This window comes from Eschrichtius robustus, chromosome 18 (genome assembly GCF_028021215.1).
Source record: "Eschrichtius robustus isolate mEscRob2 chromosome 18, mEscRob2.pri, whole genome shotgun sequence".
Taxonomy (NCBI): Eukaryota; Metazoa; Chordata; class Mammalia; order Artiodactyla; family Eschrichtiidae; genus Eschrichtius; species Eschrichtius robustus.
Window position 1 is genome coordinate 51087925 of NC_090841.1, and position 21936 is coordinate 51109860.

At 36.6% G+C, this 21936-nt stretch overlaps 1 protein-coding gene across 8 annotated transcripts in view; it reads left to right on the forward strand.

Annotated features, from left to right (window-relative positions):
- The window catches only part of LMO7 (LIM domain 7), a 193807-nt gene that overhangs the window by 63987 nt on the left and 107884 nt on the right, over positions 1-21936 (forward strand). For 6 of the 8 annotated variants that reach the window (XM_068526298.1, XM_068526291.1, XM_068526294.1 and 3 more), the window contains one exon: positions 10117-10186. In XM_068526298.1, the coding sequence (XP_068382399.1) occupies positions 10117-10186 (70 nt within the window). Of the gene's footprint in view, positions 1-10116; positions 10187-13351; positions 13477-21936 lie in introns of all 8 variants that reach the window. The other 2 variants (XM_068526295.1, XM_068526296.1) reach the window with 2 other exon arrangements.

Below are 21936 nucleotides of genomic sequence, written 5' to 3' on the forward strand. Positions count from 1 at the left end.
AATTGGGTATAAACTCTGCACTGAGGTTTCAGACAAGATACACATCTGAATAATGAGGGTAGTTATGTGCATTTATTGCCTTTTAATCTGAAGTTAGTATCTTCTGTAAATCATTTTAGTGTCATTTAGTTTGATTGACTGTGGGATCCAATCAGTTGAGGGCTAAAGAATACTCCCCCAGTCAAAGTCTGTTGTAGTAATTATTTTACTGTATACCTTAGACATGCAGTCTCTCTTGGCTTTATTAAACAGTGAAATGTGAACAAAATCTAATTTGGGTTTTTTTCTAATTAGTAAAAGGACTGACAGGGGTCTATAAGGTGATTTCAACTCCTTGTTATAATTTTCTATGAATTTTATTAATTGTATTCATTCATCTGTCTCCTATCTTCAGTGTTTATTAGGGTTCCTGAAGACTCCCTTACTATATATTTAAAAATATAGGAGATTTGCCACTACATTAAGTATCTGCAGTCCTCTCTTGCTCTGTGGTTCTGCAGAATTATTTCTCTTTAAATATATCTAGTTGGAGCATATCCAGCTAGTGATTAGTAATTTCATAGTTACTCATCTTATGATAGCAATCTTGGAAATATTTAAATGGAAACATTCTTTATTATCTTTATGAAGTAAGAAGATGTATTTGAAGGTAATCTTATTGGGTGTGTCTCTGGTTAGTCAGTCAGTACTTCCCATCCCTGGAATAATGCCAAGTCTTTGCTCTGTCCCAAGTCAGCCATACAGACGTTTATGCCTTTTTGAACTCACAGCTCACATTTTTTGAGGAAACTCTTCTCACACTGGCACCCGGCCTTCCTTTCCATGGCTTGCAGCTTGGAAAGAGTGGAGCAAATAAACATTCACCTATTGGTTTGAGAAAACCTGTTTCTATTTATATCTGCTATGTGAATGCTATACTGTCTTCCTGAAACGACTGTAGTATTTTGTTAAAGGTGCATTCAAAAAAAGAAAAAAATTATTAAAAAATACTCCTGTTAATTTACTGTGGGATACTCAGGTGATTGTTTTAAGACATCAGACAAGATAGAGAACCTTGCCACTTCTCATTCATGCGAGAGAGCTCTGTCCTTTGTTAGAGTTGGAGACTTTCACACACTGAGTGACAGCGACATCAGTGGATTCTTGGGGCTTCTATGCAGAGCTCCATGTAAAGCTCAGGGGTCCTTCTGTAAGGATGAAGGCTTTTTTCTTAGAGCTCTTACTGGTTTTGAATTTCCTGAGGACAGGTGCATTCATACAGCTCTCCAGCTCACCAACGCTATCAATTGACCCTGATCCATGTTATAGCCATTTGAAATTTAAGTAATAAGAACTATTTTTCTTCACTTAAAGTGATACAGACTTTGAAGTTTCTATATTATTTGATAATTCAGTAGTACGCAAAGATGCACGTGTTCAAGTTCATAAAGATAATTAAAATTTTTAAAACTGCTTTCTCTTCATGGCAGTGTTTTATGGTTGCCATCTGTATGCTGTCTTTTTAAGCTTCACAGTCAGTTTTTTCTGTAATTTTATATCCACATATAGCAAAACATCATTTTTTTAAAAGTAGTTTTTCAAGTTGAAGGTCAGTTTGGCAAACATCGATTTAAAAATTCACTTCTGTAATGGTAGTCATGTTATACAGACTCATTGCAAATTTTGCAGAGGTTTTTTTACATTGTGACCTCAAACTTGAAGGTAGAAAGCTTTGGTCCTGTCTCATGAACTTGCATGTACCATCTACAGGGCTTTCTCATCCTAAATATAAATTACTAAGAGGAGGGCACACAACATTTCAGTGCTAGGGTCTCTGAGGAAAAAAAAAATGAGAATGATGTTCTACTAAAAATAAATAGGAGTAATGTATGTGCTAAATGTGTGTAATATAAACAATTTATATTAAAGTTGATCAGAAAAAGGATATTTTTGAAGTAGTTTTTTGATGTCATGAAGGCTCTCAGGTAGGTAATGGAAATCCACGTGTTGGCCAGGAAATGGTGAAAGTACAGGAATTCTAGCCGGTGCAACGAGAAGTATTAAGAAAGGGAAATGAATATTGCAAAAAGGACAAATATATAATGATATCACATCAATTAAAAGTAGAGTAATTGCCTTATATGAGAGGCTTAATCTCTAGAATTTTTACATACCAACAATCATCAGTCAGAAAGTCAGATGAGATCTAAGGGATAAGGGCAATAGTGAAAAAGTTTAGAACACAGTTTACTGTTTACTTCAGAGAAATGTGTGAGACTTTTATTTTGTATGTTGAAATGTAATGGTAAACTATATGATTTAAGAAATGGAATGAAAAACTGTATTTCCAATAGTTGTCAATTTGTTTATAATTTTAAGCCAATACCCATGTTAAATCTAGTCAGACTTTTCTTAGAATAAATAGGATTTTAACATTCATAGGGAAGAATAAACAGGTGAGAAAACGAAAAATCCTAAAACTAAAAATTTCTGTGGAATGAGACTGTCTCAATATTACAACAAATGACAGGCTTGAGAAAGCACAGTAATTAAAAAATTATGGATTGCTTTATAAATGTACATATTAATGTAATTGGAAGGTCCAAAACACATTCTTATGCATAGGAAGTTGTGATAAAGGACAGATGAGAGAATGGAGAAGAGATGAGTCACTCGATTATTTGTATTGGGGTACATAATTGGCTAAGAATTAATTTACAAACTCACCATATACCACAACTCAACATCAAAAAAACAAACAACCTGATAAAATAATGGACAAAGGACCTGAATAGACATTTTTCCAAAGAAGACACGCAGATGGCCAACAGACACATGTTCAACATCACTAATCATCAGGGAAATGCAAATCAAAATCTCAGTGAGATACTATCTCACACCTGTCAGAATGACTGTTATCAAAAAGACAACAAATAACAAGCGTTGGTGAGGATGTGGAGGAAAGGGAACCCTTGTGCACTGCTGGGGGGAATGTGAATTGGTGCAGCCACTATGGAGGTTCCTCAAAAAATTAAGAATAGAATTACCATTTAATCCAGCAATTCCACTTCTGGTTATTTTCCCCAAGAAAACGAAAACACTAATTCAAAAAGATATATGCACCCCTAAGTTCATTGCAGCATTATTTACAGTAGCCAAGATATGGAAGCAACCTAAGCATCCATTAAGAGATGAAGGGATAAAGAAGAGGTGGTATATATGCACAGTGGAATATGACTCTGCCATAAAGAGAATGAAATCTTGCCATTTGTGACAACATAGGTGGACTTAGAGGGTATTATGCTAAGTGAAATGTCAGACAGAGAAAGACAAATACCATGATTCACTTAAATATGGAATCTAAAAACCAAAACAAGTGAACACATATAACAAAACAGAAACACAGTCATAGAGAACAAATAGGTGGTTGCCAGAGCGGGGGTGGGGTGGGGAATAAGTGAAATAGGTGAGAGAGATTAAGAGGTACAAACTTCAGTTATAAAATAAATGAATCACGGGAGTATAGTCAATAATATTGTAATATCTTTGTATGGTGACAGATGGTAACTAGATTTATCATGGTGATCATTTTGTAATGTATAGAAATATTGGATCACTGTGTTATGTACCTGGAACTAACATAGTGTTGTAGATCAATTATACTTCAGTAAAAAAACCCCAAACCCAAACCTTACATATACCAGAATATAGCCTGGATTAAAATAATAAAAAGCTGAGAAAATAAAATAGAAGAATTAAAAAATTTTTGGAGGCAGTTTAAAATTCCAAGCTTTGAAGGAATAGAAAAAACCCAGAAAAAATAGACTTGAGGTCTTATGAAATAGATAACTCTGGCAAATAACATTCTGGGAAAAATATTTTAAGCAGAATTGGCTTAAATATTACCTAGAGTTCAAATAAACTGGTAAGGTACACATTTGAAAATCTCAATAGACAAATGAGCAAAGGATGTGACCAAATACTTCACAAATGAAGAAATACTACTGGAAATAAATAGTAAAATCTCTACCTTCGATAGTAAGAAATAATTATGTTAAAATCAGATACGATTTTTAAATTGAACTAGTAAATAATTTAAGATCTGTTAAAAAAAAAATGATGGCCGTATTATGGCAAAGTAGTCTATGATATTCTCAAAATGACCAGTTGAGTATATAAGCTGGTACAGTGCTGAACAGCAATTTGGCAGTATCTATCAAGTAATTATATGCTAGTTTATTTATTAATATAAACATATATTTATCATAAAGATTATAAGACTTTCCCCAATAATTCTTTTGTTTTGGACTCTAAGGCTACAAAATGGGGGAAAAGGTATGCATAAAGCCTCTTCATAGTGGAAAATATTAAAGAGAGCTTAAATATCTAAAATGTGATACATAAAACATTGGTAAAATTTTTTATATCCCTTACAAGCAGTGCTTATAAAGGCTGCAGCACTAGGGAGATCACGCAGTGGGGAGCTGACAGGCAGAGGGAAACAGTGTCACTCTTTTATCATACCATGAGGTAGACACAGGAATGCTTCCTGCTGATGCAAAAGTAAATTGGTTCATATTGCCAGGTTCCTTTCCAGACAAGTACCAAGAGCTTGACACTGATGATTTTATTTCTAGAAATAGAATATAAGAAATGAGAAGGAGCATGGTCAAAGATATACATACAGGCATGCATCCAAGCATTTTTACAGTGGCAAAAGTTGGAAAGAACCTAAGTTCGACTGTGAGAATCCTCTGATTTATATGAAGGGATGGAGCAGAATTTGCGATGTTACTTAATAGTGAAGAGCAGAACCAGGACAGGAAACCAGAGTCCTCCTGCTAGACACACATGGCTCTTGATGTTGTATTGGGAAATGTCCTGTTACTCAGCAAGATCCATTAGTGCCATAACTGTTGATGTTGCCTAGAATAAGAGGACTCTGCTGTCACACCGCTCGAGCTTTGCTAGACTCACTTGAGGATGCTTCAGGCATAACAGTGAAGCTAAAAAGAAAGTCCTATCATCATGAAATGATGATCATCAGTGCATTGGTACTGACTTGTTGCTACTCCACCTACTTTCCCATCTTAGCATGTATTGTGAACCATTTATTTGTGTTGTGTCCTAATTCAGCAGTATTCAAAATTACTGCCACACGAATTCTAGACATCAAACTTATATTAATTTTACTACCAGTCTTTAAAAATATCAATCCTAAAGTAATCATAAAATTTTGTATTGAATGTTTTTAAACTTTAAAATTTTAAATTACATATGCTTATTACTTTACCCATGGATGTGTGATCACTACTGAAGGTGGTTTTTATTTTTAAAATATTACAACTTATGAATTTAGCTGTAGATAATTAAAGATCTTAGTAAAAAATGTACTTATGATAACCAGTCTAAATTAATATATCTGATAGAGAGCTTACTCTCTCTTTTTTCAAAAAACATTTATTTACTTATTATTTATTTATTTAGGCTGCGCCGGGTCTTAGTTGCGGCCCTCGGGATCTTTGTTGCGGCATGCGGGCTTCTTAGTTGCGGCATGCATGCGGGATCTAGTTCCCCGACCAGGCATCGAACCTGGGCCCCCTGCATTGGGAGCGTGGAGTATTTATTACCCACTGGACCACCAGGGAAGTCCCTAGAGAGCTTACTCTCTTGATCAGCATTTGACAATCAGGAGAGAACACTGAAGATTGACTTGTTTGGTAACAGAAAAAATAACAAAGGGGAAAAGCACAAAATCATGTCTAGCATTTGAGTGCAACTAAAAAAGTTCTTCTAAATTTATTTCTGCAAAGAAGATAGAGATTTTGAATCATTCACAGAAAATTTCTGCGTTCGAAGTTAGTGGGTTTATAAAATATTTGATACGCCAGGTCCTTCGATGAGTGCTAGGAGATGTGTTTGGAATGAGAGAACATCGTGGCACTTAGCACCTTCACTGGCTGGTTGCTCTGCGGCTGATCCCAGTGCAGCGCTCTGTCTTTACTTGACATCTGTTTGTTGAGCAGAGTCTGCATCTCGAGGAAACCTAGACAAATGATTGTGTCGAGTAACAGATAAAACAAGGCATTGCTCCTTAATTTGTAAGGAATTGTGTAATTTCTTTAGTATATCTTTTAAACAAATATTTAGCTTACTGATAGGAAAAGTTTGACTAATGTGGGGATATATGTTTAGAAAATGCAGCTGACAGAAAGATATTAAAAATATGTATGCGTCGGGCTTCCCTGGTGGCGCAGTGGTTGAGAATCTGCCTGCCAATGCAGGGGACACAGGTTCGAGCCCTGGTCTGGGAAGATCCCACACGCCGCGGAGCAACTAGGCCCGTGAGCCACAACTACTGAGCCTGCGCGTCTGGAGCCTGTGCTCCGCAACAAGAGAGGCCGCGGTAGTGAGAGGCCCGCGTGTCGCAATGAAGAGCGACCCCCACTTGCCACAACTAGAGAAAGCCCTTCCTTGCACAGAAACGAAGACCCAACACAGCCAAAAATAAATAAAATAAATAATAAAATTTAAAAAAAATATGTATGCCTGAATGACTAACCAAATACTTATAGGTTAAAAAGTTCACTCTCATTGCATTGATATGCTCTTTGATGTCAGTCTTCCTGGTACATTTGGAAAAAATCTTTGGAAATAGGAAGCCAAAAGATGTCTCTCGATTTTCTACCTCTGCTGAAGAGCTTTCTGATAAAGGGGAAATGAGATTTGGCATTTGGCACTAGTTCCTGGAGACCAAGACACAGAGCATCACATTCTAGTTCTCATTAAAGCCTTTCATAACTGAGCCAGACGCCATACTGAGCTCTATGTGCAGTTTTCTTGGAGTGTTGCCTCTGACTTATATTCGAAGTCAGGTCACATTCACTGGTGACGAGGTTTCTGAACGGAGGCAACTTCCTAGCATCTGTGATGTAACTCAACTCCCTTGGAGGGAGGGGACGTACATTTTGGGGAGGAGGAGAAGAGGAAGTAGATAAAACTGGAGGAAGGAGACGAAGGAGAGGGGTTGTAGTCCTTTTTGCGGGACTGCTCTACCATGGGAGACAGCAAGTGACTCGGTGTTTCCTGTTCTGGTTTTCATCTTACTGAAAGAGCACACCCCTGGTGTGCTAGCAAAGCACATGGCCATGAGGGAAAGCTTGGGGGAGTCGAGGTATGATTCTACACAGGATTAGAGGGGTGGGGCAAAGGGATGCAGGCAGATAAAGTGGTCCCTTGACTGCCTCTAGTTCCTTGTGTACAGAGGTACCTGGAAGGTTAGCGTGTTACATGGTTCTTAAATAGAGCCAGTGACCTGAAGCCAGTGTTGCCTTTAGGAATTCCACGTGTGTAATTTTTTTTTTTTTAATTTTATTTATGTATTTATTTTTGGCTGCGTTGGGTCTTCGTTTCTGTGCGAGGGCTTTCTCCAGTTGCAGCGAGCGGGGGCCACTCTTCATCGCGGTGCGCGGGCCTCTCACTATCGCGGCCTCTCTTGTTGCGGAGCACAGGCTCCAGACGCGCAGGCTCAGGAGTTGTGGCTCACGGGCCTAGTTGCTCCGCGGCGTGTGGGATCTTCCCAGACCAGGGCTCGAACCCGTGTCCCCTGCATTGGCAGGGGGATTCTCAACCACTGCGCCACCAGGGAAGCCCCACACGTGTAATTGAAGAATACTTATTATGCAAAGAAGTTCCATTTGTAAAAGAGAGTAGTATCTCTCTTGTGTGGCACTTGTATTTTATTTGACATAAGACTATGCCCTATTCCTTTAGGTAGACTTAAATTTCACAGAGTTTTAGATTTTATGAAACCTGTTTTTCTCCCCAGAAGAAGTATCCTAATCTTTCTTTAATTGTATATGAAAATAATTACTCATGATTCATAATCAGATTGGATGTTCACTACTTGCCAAAACTATATGAACATTTTCTCCATATTCTAGTGCTTAGAACTGATACCATTTTAACAGTTGACAAAATAAAACAGCATTTTCCTCTAGTGACACCACTTTTTTTAGAGGGTAGTTTGCATGTTATCCAGAGTGTTGTTTTTCCTTGTGGTTATTTCCATGTTTGTACACATACGAGGAGGCTCAGGAATGGATGCCAGTCCATTGGGTGTATGTTGCTTCTAAGTAATAGCTCTGAAACTTTCTGATGAGGGAGGAGTCTCTATCCCTTGCCTCCTTTGGCTGACTTAACTGAGAGTAGGCTGTGTTATTATCCATTCCAGAAACTGTATTAAAAAAAATTCTCTCGATATTACTAACGCTGTAATACAAAAATGGTAAGTGAAGTAAACAGGTAAATGGAATGATCTGGCCAAAGTTACCAGTGACTCAAGTGGGTGGAGGCGGAATTTATGACACTGTTCCTTTAATAAGGGCAACTGATGTCAGATTTCCCTGACATTTTATAAGGTGCCCCAGCTCATATTGGTGTCTAACTTTTAATATCACAGAAAGATTACATTTTAAGATTCAAGTTCCTGTAGGAAAGTCACTGTCAAACTAGTGGTCAACAACTGCTACGAATTTCTTGGTTGACGCCATGCTAGAATTATGATTCTGTTAAGTAATGTTTCAGTTATTTGTACTATGCGTTGCAAGAAGCCACCAGTAATAGAATTCAAGAAATACTTGCTTAATAGGGAACAACTAGAACAATTAAATTGGAAATGTCATTTCTTATAAACCTGCTCAACCTGCTCAATTTTTTGCTAGCTCTTCAGCTAGTGATTAAAGAAAAATATTGTGACCATGAGGGAGAAAGCCTTCCTTCCTACCTGGTTTTCAGTGCACAAGTAAGAAATTAGGAGTCAAAGAGTAACAGTTCTTGGAAATGCTTAAAGTCGAGGGGTGGTTCTGTCATCTGTGTTGTTATCTAAAGATCTTTGTGTGAAGAAACTATGAAAACAGAAAAACAGCTTTTGTTCACCAGACTAAATCTTCATAAGCCACTGTTTTGTAATTTTGAATCCTGTTAACAACATTCTGAAGCTTATTAAATTGAGACTTTTGTCTTCTTTATTTTTAGCACACTCAAGTGTATATATAAATCTCTGGAATGTTGAAGGAGTGACATTCCACAAGTGTCAGATTTTTTTTTTTTTTTCTGTTTCCCATTGTGAAGGGGAGACCAGTAAATTAAGAATGTTTGATTCTTTCTCCTATATTTGCTTTCCTTTTGGAACTCTGTTACAGAATAAAGAATTGTGTTTTTGTGGAAGCATTATTGAATAGGAAAATCATTGTTTCAAATTATAGTTTTCTGGCAGTGATTAATGATTAATTAACGAGGCTAGCTTTACTAGAAAAACATTATTATACTATTAAGTTTCTACATGGCTTGGCACTGTTATCAGTGCACAGCAACAAAAATATAGAATTCACAATAATCTAGATTTAGAACCAAAAATTTTACTCTTTAAGTTTCAGGTGTCAAAGCTGGGTTCTAAAAGTGTTTTAGAATCTAGAGACTTACAGATATCCTTGCAGATTCTGTAATAACAGCATAAACTTTTGTTCAGTGTTAGATTCTGAAGTGACTGTTAGCCTGTTTTGGAGAGTTCTGGTGCATTTAAATTTTTACCCAGTCATTCCGCAGTGATAACAAAGCAATCATAGACTTGAATGAGTTACCAATGGGAAACAGTTGTTATTTGGATGAGTTCCACTGCACCCTTTAAGTATGGCAAAAAAAAAAAAAAAAAAATGGTTTGAATCTATCTTTTTAAAACATGGATCAGTTTGAGAAAAAAAATCAATAAAAATGATTAATAGAAAAAAGTATTCTTAGGTTGAAGAGAACTATATTATAATGAAAGAGATTCTTAAACTAACTGTTGAAACAGAATCAAATATTACCTTTCTTTAACAAATATGGAACTATTTTTAAGGACATGCCTTTGAGTGTAAAAGTGTGTCTATATGTTCTAAGAGGCCCGTTTCACTGTTGTTGGCATTGCTGGTCTCTGACTTATTTTCTTAGTTGTTTGCTTTCTTTTGGGCTCTTGGACCTGAAGAAAATATTGGGATCGATGAATGACATGTATGATTTTTGAGGATGTTAAAAAGAACACTAAACTAATATTGGCATTCTTGTAACTGCCTATGTTGTTTCTTTATTTACTTTCAGTTTGATTAATAAGCTTAAACCTGGTGTCATTAAGAAGATCAATAGACTGTCCACACCAATAGCAGGTTTGGTAAGTAATAAATTATCTTCAAAATTAGACTTGTTTCTGAAATGTAAAAAGATGGGCATAAACACGTTCTCTTATCTGGAGTTATCATAGATATTAGATTCGGGGTCCTTTTTCTCAAGAAAAGTATTTCTAGTGATCTTGTCCTTATATCTTTAGTTCCTCTTTCTGTTTCCATTCTGCCTGGAGGCTTTTATTCTATTTATTTAATTTTTTGTTTGTTTTGCTTTTTGTGCCCTCAAACTGCCTATATCCCCGTTTTTGGCCCATTTCTTCCACAAATTGCATTTGTTTTGGATCACGGTCTTTCCGAAACTCAGCCCTCCGTATATTGGTTGCTAGTTGACCACAGTTTATGGAAACTGGCCAAAGCTGATAAGTTGTTACATTTCAGGTGCTTCGTGCTTATACATTGCCCTCACTCAGCATGCAGGTTTTGGAGTGTATTTGCAACATACTTAAGACCTGTCAGCTCTTTTGGTTTCCTCCCAACATCCTGTGTGATGTTGGGCAAGTCTCTGTCTTCTACTTTGCCTCAGTAATATTTTCCATAAGATGACTATGGATGACTCTCTAGATTCATTCTAGCTTTAAATTTGGAGTTCTGTGTATGAAAAACACCCCATACTATCATTATATAGATTCTCTGCTGTATCAAGACCCTAGAGAGATCAATAATAAAGTGGGACCATACCTTTGGAAATAAATAATTCATAATTACAAATGATGGATAATTTTCAAAATGTTAGCAATCCCTAAGAATCAAGGCTGACGATGGGAGTCAGGTAAAAAATTAATTTTACAAAACACTCAAGTTTAAGACAGCTAATAACTGGAATGTAAATAAAATATGTTAATATTTTATCTTTGGAATAGTCAAGCTGCTTATAATACATTCAGGAACCTTCTGTTTGGCCATGCATGTGTTTGCAGATGTTAAAGGCATGACGGATTAAAGGTAGTACTAAAATTTCTGGGTTTGCAGCTGGCATGAAGGTGTCATCAGAATTTTGACAGGAATAAGTTGGTGGCAGAGTGTTTATTATTAGAAAATATCTGTCTAGGAGAGAAGGAAAGAAGAGTTTTTACAGTTTTTTCTTTGAAAGATCAGAAAATTACTATTTTCTTTTGAAATATAGAATGCAGTTGACCCTTGAGCAAAGCGAGAGTTAGGAGCACCAACTTCCTGCGCACTTGAAAATCTGTGTGTAACTTCTGACTCCCCCGCAAACTTAACTGCTAGTAGCTTACTATTGACCAGAAGCCTTATTATAACATAAATAGTCGATTAACCCATATTTTGTATGTTATATGTATTATCAATATATACTGTATTGTTACAATAAAGTAAGTTAGATAAAAGAAAATGTTAAGAAAATCCTAAGGAAGAGAAAATACATTTACAGTACTGTACTGTATTTATTGAAACCATAAGTTTACGTTGTCTGTTTACAGGTTGAATCATCTGTCTTGTCAATACCAACATCAGTATTGTCTCATATGATACAAAACACTATAGCTGTTATAAATATTTCTAACATCAGTCATAAAATTGAAAAGGTAATGTGAAAAAGAAATTCATATTTATTTAAAGGTATAATGATTCATGCATTAATAACAAAGAAACAGCACTATGATTGCTTCATGGTTGCCAAGCCTATACACTAATAAATGAATCATTATATGATTTTTGTGGCGTACAGTATTACAGTCATATTTATAATACAGTATTAGAAACATTGTTACATTGAAAAACCCACTTACCCGTGATGATAGTCTGATATGCAGTTTCTCCAATCATGAGAGAGAGAGAGGCATATTGTACTGTAATGTAATTCCTTGAAAGCAAAGTTATAAAACAGTAAGAAAACTAACAAATAATTTTATATTAAGTATCACTCACCTTATGCCTGTGTAAGGATAGTATCTACATATATTTTATGCATTCATGATATATACTAACTTTTTCTTATTTTTTTCGATATTTCTAGGCTACATGGTTCATCTGTGAGTTTTTTCAAATTGTCACAAATCTCCAAAAAATTTTCCAATATATTTCTTGAAAAAATATCTACATATAAATGGACCTGTGCAGTTCAAACCTCTGTTGTTCAAGGGTCAACTGTCTATATATAAAGTTCCAGAGAAGCTGGGCTCAAATATTAATTCCTTCCTTCTTACCAAGTTACATCTATTCTATTTCTGTCATGACTAAGCAGCTGACATGATATTTTTATTGGTCTCAAACTTGGTTGGGCAAAAAACTTCATATATATCCATATATTGCAATGTACATATATGTATGAATTACTTCTAGTAATATAGGAGTCAGAGGTGTTATTTAAGGAATAAAGTTAAAGGACTTTTGTTTTTGAAGTCTTCCTAGGAAGAAACATTCAATTTAATAAAATAAGTATGTTTTATATGAAAATAACTTACGAAATAACTTCTGTGAAAATTAAAAGTATGAATTGTATTGAAAGTACTCTGTTTTTTTCAGATGGCTTGAGTTATTCTCAAGTGTTAATAGGTTGAATTGTGTCCCCCCTCCTCAAAAAAAAGATACAATACAGGCATACCTCAATTTATTGTGCTTCGCTTTAGTGCACTTTGCAGATATTGCATTTTTTATAAATTGAAGGTTTGTGGCAACCCTGCATCGAACAAGTTTTATCAGCGCCATTTTTCTAACAGCATTTTTTCACCCCATGTCTCTGGGTCATATTTGGGTAATTCTTGCAGTATTTCAAACTTTTTCATTATTATTATATTTGTTGTGGTGATCCATGACCAGTGTTCTCTGATGTTACTTCTTTGACTCTCTGAAGGCTCAGATGATGGTTAGTATGTTTTAGCAATACAGTATTTGTTAATTAAGGTATGTGTGTTGCTTTATTAGACATAATGCTACTGCACACTTGCTAGACTACAGTTAGCATAAACATAACTTTTATATGCACTGGGAGACAAAAAAAAATTCATGTGACTTGCTTTATTACGGTGGTCTGGAACCCAACCCACAATATCTCTGAGGTATGCCTGTATACTGAAGTCCTAAACTGCAGTACCTCAGAATGTGATCTTATTTGGGAATAGGGTTGTCACATGGAGTATGGGAACAGAGGTCATAATGGCACCCTAATCTAATATGATTGGCATTCTTATAAGAAGCTGGCCTCGTGAAGGCAGATACACACAGGAAGAAAGCCATGTGACAACTGAGGATTGGCGTGATGCATCTACAGGCCAAGGAGGAGCAAAGATTGCCAGCAAACCACCAGAAACTGAAAGAGGCAAGGAAGGATTCTTCTACAGGTTTCATGGGAGCATGGCTTTGTGAATACCTTGATTTTGGACTTCTTGTCTCCAGAACTGTGAGACAATAAATCTCTGTTGCTTTAAGCCACTCGGTTTGTGGTACTTTGTTATGGCAGCCCTCGGAAACTAATACAGATAGGTAAATGTTTTAGTTAATACTTGCCTTTTAAAAAACTTCTTATTTTGAAATATAGATTCAGAGGAAGTTGCAAAAAAGCAGTACAGGGAGGTCCTCCGTGCCTTTCACCCCAGTTTCCCCCATTGTAACATCTCGTATAACTCTGGTACAATATCGAAACCAGGAATTCACACTGGTACATTCAAAGACTTTAATCAGATCCACCAGTTTTACATGTAGTTAATGCTTTTTTGGTAACAAAGAGCAAAGATGCTTTCAAGCTAAGTGAGAGGAAGAGTGCTTTATTGTGAGGATTTTCCAGAGGACTCTCATTAATCTAGTGCTCAGGCATAAACGTGGCAGCTGCGTTCAACATGATTACTTTTTTCTGTCCCATTTCTAACAGGAAATGGCATCCCTTAGTTGCGTTTCCCAAGAGAGGAATCTGAATGGATCAGATTACCTTTTCTTTTTTTTTTTTTAAATTGGAGTATAGTTGATTTACAATGTTGTGTAATGTGTTAGTTTCAGCTGTATAGCAAAGTGAATCAGTTATACGTACACATATATCCAATCCTTTTCAGATTCTTTTCCCATATAGGTTGTTACAGAATATTGAGTAGATTTCCCTGTGCTATACAGTAGGTCCTTATTAGTTATCTATTTTATATATAGTAGTGTGTATATGATAATCCCAATCTCCTAATTTATCCCTTCCCCCCACATTTCCCCTTTGCTAACCATAAGTTTGATTTCGAGATCTGTGAGTCTGAGATTACCTTTTTTTTTTTTTTCTTAATAGAGATATCTTTTTTTTTTTTAACAGATGAAGGTTTTGAATTTATTTATTTATTTATTTATTTATTTATTTATTTATTTATTTATGGCTGTGTTGGGTCTTCATTTCTGTGTGAGGACTTTCTCTAGTTGTGGCAAGTGGGGGCCACTCTTCGTCACAGTGCGCGGGCCTCTCACTATCGCGGCCTCTCTTGTTGCGGAGCACAGGCTCCAGACGCGCAGGCTCAGTAATTGTGGCTCACGGGACCAGCTGCTCCGCGGCACGTGGGATCTTCCCAGACCAGGGCTGGAACCCGTGTCCCCTGCATTGGCAGGCAGATTCTCAACCACTGCGCCACCAGGGAAGCCCCTGAGATTACCTTTTTCTTTCCAGGCTACAGAACTCATGGGTCAGTAGCCAGCTAGTAGGTGAGTTCCTTAAGGGAGAGAGTGGTCTTGGCTAACTGGGCTGTGGTCAGGAGTATTCATTTCCTTTAGTTTGTTCAGTTCTGGTGTGTGGGTTGAGGTGGTTTCATGAATGAAGTTTGTGTGGGGTAGATACCAAGTTAAGTCAAATACAGCAATAATTACACAATTTCTGTGCAAGGATTTGTTAAGCTATGTGAGCGTAGCGCTCCAAGCCCCCTCTTCCATTCCTCCCTTTTTTACTCTCTTCTTCAGTTATGACTCTCTGTTTCATGTCCACTGCCATGTGTATTTAGCTTTGAAGCCAGGGCTGTGGATTTACCCATGGCAGATGGACCTGTGTGAAACACTTGGAATATCCCCTGAGCAATGACAACACAGAGGGAGATGTTAAGATGATTTAGAAATATATTGAATGCTTTACTTAAAACATTCATATGATTATATGATTATTTTTTTCTTTAGGAAGGCAGTAATCATGTTCTCATAGATCTTCTAGAGATACAGCTTTCCTTGCTTGATTGAGTTTTGTAAAGAAATACATTTTCCCCTATCCTTTAAATTCTCTTTGTTCTTTATAAAGCCGTGCTTAAAAATTCTAACCCAAGAGTTTGAGTCTTCCAAAAAATTAGCTGGTGTTAAACGTGGGTATGTTCAAATCATTGAAACTCAGAACCAAAACTTTGAGTATTAAAAAACTCAACCTCAAAACAAAACCCTGAGAAACAGGCAAGATATTCTGATGGTGAAAAGAGCTGTTGAACCAGAATAATATTTACCATCTGCAGTAGTGTGCATGTGATACAATATGTGTAGAAAACATCAAGGAAGTTATTAACCATAAGACTTATAGTCATCTTGGACCCCTAATGGTTTATTTGTATTTTCTAAAGCAAGGTTTCTCAACCTTGGTACTATTGACATTTTGGGCTGGATAATTCTTTGCTGTGGGAGTCTGTCCTGTGCATTGTAGAATGTTGAGCAGCAGCCCTGGCCTCTACTCAATAGATGCCAGTAGCACTGTGCCCTCCATCCCCCCCTTGTGACAATTAAAAATGTCTCCTGACATTGCCAATAACCCCTATGGCATAAAATCATCCCTGGTTGAGAACCACTGAGCTAAAGAATCAAGAAAGTAGACCCTACCCTTTTACATGGGCTAGTTTGCTGACTGACTACAGATTTGATTGTTCTCATGCTTGGCATTTCAATTGTGATTTCCCTTTGAAAAGCAATGGTATCCTAGAAAATTTAGTTTGAATCATTTGTTTGTTTGAATGTTTGTGTCTGTCAGTGGGCTTAGTAGAAAAATCCTTGGTATATCCGGACTTGCATGAAAAATATGGGCTCAATTTGAACATCTTTGCTCTAAAGTGTTATTCTTTCAGATCCCTTTAAGAGTGGAATGTGTAAGGTTGACTACAGAGGCTGGGAAAGTTGTCTCCTCATTCAGGAGTGCTGTAGAATGTAGGAAATGGGCAAAAGACGCCAGCTAGCTTAAGCTGTTAGATGTGTCATTTTCTCCTGCCTTCATAATGGTTATTTTAAGAGATAAGGCAAGTCTATGGGTCTGTTCTTACTGCCATTTTTCAGAAGGTTATTAGTGGTCAGTGTTCTTGTACCTGTGTAAAATTACTTCTGATTCATTCATCTTCACTCACCTATACACTTGGGTGTCAGCAAAGTAGTGCAACCTAGTCTATGCCAAGGTCACTGTTGAAACATCTAGTTGTTCCCTTCCTCTGTAGTAGAAAATTCACCTGAGGAATCAGCTATAAAATTTAAATATTCTGATCCAGGTTTTATCATGCACTTTTCTGAAAACTACTCTTAAGCAATGACTATATTTATCCCATTAAAAAATTTTTTTTAGTAAAATAAGCCCAGGGGTTGGGAGAGGGGAGGTTTGTGAAACGCTGAGTTTGTGAGTTCTTTCTACAAATAAAATCAAAATGTGAGACCTCGAGACAGACTGTTTTCAGGAGAAAAAAACTTTCTTCTGTTTCCTTTCCTTTCTCTTCTAAGTAGAAATAATGTAAGAAGTACAAATATAATTACTATTTTCATTCATGGGTGGTACTTTGCTGGGTAAGAGGCAGGAATGAATTTTGTATGGTTGAAGAGAAAGTACTCAAGGAATATTACAGTGTGACTTGCATGAGCAGCCAGTATGAATATATGCCTTGCTTGAAAGAGTGGTGATTGAGAGTTGCTCTGTACTAGGTCAAACCCAATGTGTGTCTCAGCGGGAATATCTCTCTAGTTGGTAATAAGCAAGATGCATTTGTGAAAATATTTGGATGTTAATATATGCAAAACACTGATAACAAGCTGCAGCATGGGAAGAGAGGGGAAAATGGTGTAGAGCTAGTTTAAAATAACCATTTAATGGTAAGTTCAGTAGTGTCTATTTTCTGGTCTTGAATTTTATTGCTGACTTTGTAGATTTGTTGAAGGAGATCTTCCACCAAGCAAATTCTTTTTGATTCACTCATCCTTGCCAATTTGAATATTTAGCCAATAAGAGCAGGATTCATACTGAGCTGATTCTGACTGCCCTGCTCCCCATCTTTAGATGGATGGGGGTCAACATGGAGGTCCCTCCCATAACCCTACTCTTGCCTCAACTCTTAGTTTTCATGTTCTTGATTTCCTCACAGTTGATAAATAAGAAAGGCTAAATGTTTCTATAAATTACCATTTCTCACCTCTTACTGTATTAGAATAATTTCATATATGTTGGATCAGACCTTGGAGTTTTGAGTTAAAAGATTTTTTTCTTTTCTTTCATTTCCTAATGAGACAGTGAAAGTTAAACTATATCAATACACTTGATTAAAACTGCTCAGTCGTGGTCTCATGATTAAAACTCTATTAAAGAAATGTTTTTATTACAAAGGGAAGGTGAACCACTGTTACAAGCTGTGTAACACTAACATTTAAACTATTCTTATTTTACTAGCATGCTAATCTCATTATTTTCTTTGAAAACAAAACACCAATAACACAAATACGGAGTACTTTTTCTTACTTAATAAAGACAGAAGAGTACTATAATGTTACCATTTTTAGTGTACTATTTCACTGGTGTAAGAAATCATAGCATAAAAGTTAGCCACTACTAAAAAAAAAGATCACTTTGTGCATTTGAAATGACATTTTCCATGGTTGTATTTTAATGTAAATAATGTAAATAATGTAAATTATTTAATGTAATAATTTAATTTTAATTTTAATTATTTAATTTACATTAAATAATGTAAATTATTTAATGTAAATAATTTTCTAATAATAATTTTCTAATTTTCTAATTTTCTAATAATTTTCTAATTTTAATGTAATAATTTTCTAATGTATCTTTTATTGGAATTTCTGTGGATCACCATCTGTATTTTGAAATGGTTTGGGGTTATCCAGTAATCAAGTCTGAGGAAACAGACTGATGTGCATTGGATGTCTTCAAGGTAACAAATATTAGATATTAAATATCCAAATGCCTTAACACCTCCATGTAAATGGCATATAAATAAGTCAATGTTGACTGAGTTATTTATATAAAGTATTTTTAGGAGATCTCCTCAAGTTTCCTTGTCACCCTATTTTTCTCCAACTCTCAACTGAAATTAAGTATCACCAAGAGTAGAAACTTAGAAACTTAGTGTCAACGTTGAAATTGGTTACAATGCCCTCATAATGATGCAGCACTGTAAATCAGGAAACTCTGGTTTTATTTCTAGCCATAATCTCTTAGTCATGGCGTTGGCACAAATTTAGGAACACTTCCCTATGGTTCCAAAACTTACTCGTTTTTAAATCGAAGATGAACATTTATGCGCCAACTTTCAGCCTTGAGGGCAGCTTTTTTCAAAACGTTAATGAATTAGAATTCCTAAAGCAACACTGTGATTAACTTTTAGAGTTAAAAAAAAATTGATTCAGAGTAAGATTATGTCATACACGACAGTTTTATTCAGACACAAAGACACTTTGAACAATCTCTCTTTAGTCATCTTCTTAATGTAGAAATTGGAAAAGGAAGAGCAGATGACATTAATATGAAATAGAACCCAGGTGTAAGACTGGTGTCAGGGCATTGGTTACTTGATGGGGTTTAGGCCCATGACTATCCCTCCTTTCCTAAAAATACTGAACACCTACTCCGTGCCAGGTACTGTTCTAAGAACTTGGGACACAACCGCAAGTACGGCAGAGAAAGTTGCTCCCTAATGGAGCATAGTCAGTAAGTCGACAATAACCTGTCAGGTGCCAATAATTACCATGAAGAATCTAGAATACCTTGTCAATGACCTTAATTCTACTGAAAAAATAAAGTGAATGGGTAGAGAATGATTGAGTGCATGAATGAGAAGTATTACAGAGAAGGTGCTCAGGGGTATCTTATTTCAGGAGCTGGCTTTTGATCAGGGACCTGAATGAAGTGAGGGAGTGGGAAGATATGAGGATGGGTGGGAGTTTTCCAGAGAGAGGGAAAAGAGGGACGGGGGTCAAGGCAGGATCAAACTGGACCATTAAGGAGGACTCTGTGTCTGGAACTGAGTGAGGCAAAGAGGTAGGCCAGCAAGGTTGTATAGGGCTTTGTGGGCTTTGGTGAGTAGACTGCATTTTACCCTAAGCCGCTGGGGATGAGAAGCCATTGGGGACTTTTGAGAGTAATTTAATTTGTTGTTAGAAATTATTGGTTGTCTGTGATAAAGGATGCACATATTTGTGAATACACTGAAACCCATTGAATTGTACCCTTTGGATGAATTGTATAGTATGTGAGTTAATGTCTCAATAAAACTTAAAAATAAAAAAAGATCATAGATTGGTGTTTGAAGAGTGGACTGAAGGAAATTGAGAAGCAGAAGAGTCAGTTAAGGAACAGCTTCAGTAATTGTGATGATTAATTTTATGTGTCAACCTGACTGTGCTATGGGGTGTCCAGATATTTGGTCGGACATTATTATATTATCCTAGGTGTGTCTGTGAGGGTGTTTTGGGTGAGATTAACATTTGAATTGGTAGACTGAGTAAAGCAGATTGCCCTTTCTGTTGAGAGTGGGCCTCATCTAATCAGTTGAAGGCCTGCCTAGAACCAAAAGTTCAACCCTCCTATGGGTAAGAGGAAGCTACTCTTGCCTCAGTGCATGAGCTAGGACATTGGTCTTTTCCTGCCTTCAGACAGACTTGAACTGAAACATTGGCTCTTCTTGGGTTTCAAGGCTGCTAGCTTTTGAACTTGTAGTTATACCATCCCACTGACTCTCCTGGTTCTCAGGCTCTGTCCATGGACTGGAATTATGCCATCAGCTCTCCTGGGTGTCCAGCTTATAGATAGGCAGATTGTGGGACTTAGCCTCCATAATTGTATAAGCCAATTCCTTATTATAAATCTCTTTATATATGTATCCTGTTGGTTCTGTTTTTGACTAATACAGTAGTTCAGGCAAGAGAATGTGGTGGCAATATTGGGAATGGTGAGAAGTGGTCAGAGTTTCCAAATGTTTTGATGGAAAGAGTGTGTAGGACTTACTTATGGGTTGATAGAGAAGCCAGGGTTTTTGTATTAGTAGTTTATTGACATAATACATATGGAGCAGAGGGTTGGTGGAGGGGAGGGGAGAATCAAGAGACCCTGTGGAGGATGAGACAACGTGCATAAGGTGGCAGATTTGCAAATGTCCAAAAAAGTGGTCAATGTTGATTTTAGATGCTATTCCCTAACAACATCATGGAAAAGATGATTAAAGGGATGGTTTGTGATTATTTAACAAGAAGGAAAATAATCACTAGAAGCCAGCCTTGTCCACCACAAACAAATGCTCTAAAGCAACGGATCACTGGGCTGGTCCCATGGAAAGTCCAGCAGACCTACTAGAGGTCATGAAATGGCCCACAATGGATTTTGCTTGACTTACACAGGTTTTGTTTGTCTTAAAAAATTAAATCAACATTTGCATACCCTCATATTTTAGATAAAATCTTCATCTCTAGCTTTGCAATGAATCTGGTAACAGCAGGCCTGTATTCCCCCAAGGCAACCATTATATGGGGTGTCCCATAGACAGGATGGGAGCCTCTGGTTTCTTTGTTCTCTTTTGTCATCTCTTTGACATTATGCCCATTTTATTCATTTGTATTTGATTTATTCATATGACCATCCTTGGCCTTTTAGGCATCTGTCTTAATTCCTGTAACGTGTCTGTTGTTGTAGCCTTGGTATTGTTGAGATGGAAAAGCGGACCAGATAATAATGTCTGTAGGTGAAATCTTAAATAATTGAGAAAAAATACTCAGTTTTAAGGACCTGAATGTTAATCCGTGTAAACTTGGAGAGAGGTTTCTGGCAGTTTGCCTTAGGGCTTGTACTTGCCCTATTTTTATTTTTTTTAAAAAAAAGGTGGGATGAAAACATGGGAAATTTACTTAGTCTAGTTTATAGATGTTGGAGCAATAACACATAGCTCATGTACTGGATATCAAAAACTGAAACTAAAAACGATCCGAATGGGCCTCAGTCTCCAAAAGGATATTCATCAGGAATATATTTCCACCGTATTCTATTGAAAAAAATCAATCACATGAATTCTGTGATTTTATATTAGCTACAAATGGAATCATGCATTTTATGCCTTTTTCTGTGACACCTCACTAATAGGATCACATGACTTTCAATTCAGATTCTTTATATCCACCTTATTTTTATTCTAAATTTGACTAGCTTCCTGGTCTGTTAAAACTAACGGTGATGTCAGTTCATAGGAGGTGACTACGCCACTGTACGTGATCTCAGCTGACAGTATAATATAGATGCCACAATACAAAGTACCTGTGGTCTGCAACAAGAGAAGTTGGGTAAATTCTCTCCATTTACTGATCACTTACTATATGCTAGAAACTGTGCCAATCACATATCTATTTCCTCACTCCATCCTCACAATCACTCCATTATCCTCATTTTACAAGATGACCATTATTAATGACCTTTACAGTGATGGTTTTTTGTGATAATTAACCACACTTGGAGTCCTGTCTTGAGTTACAGATGCTTCACTCTGAGAAGGGAATAGCACACAGGAACCTGTTTTTAAGGAGGCTTGGTAGCTGTAGG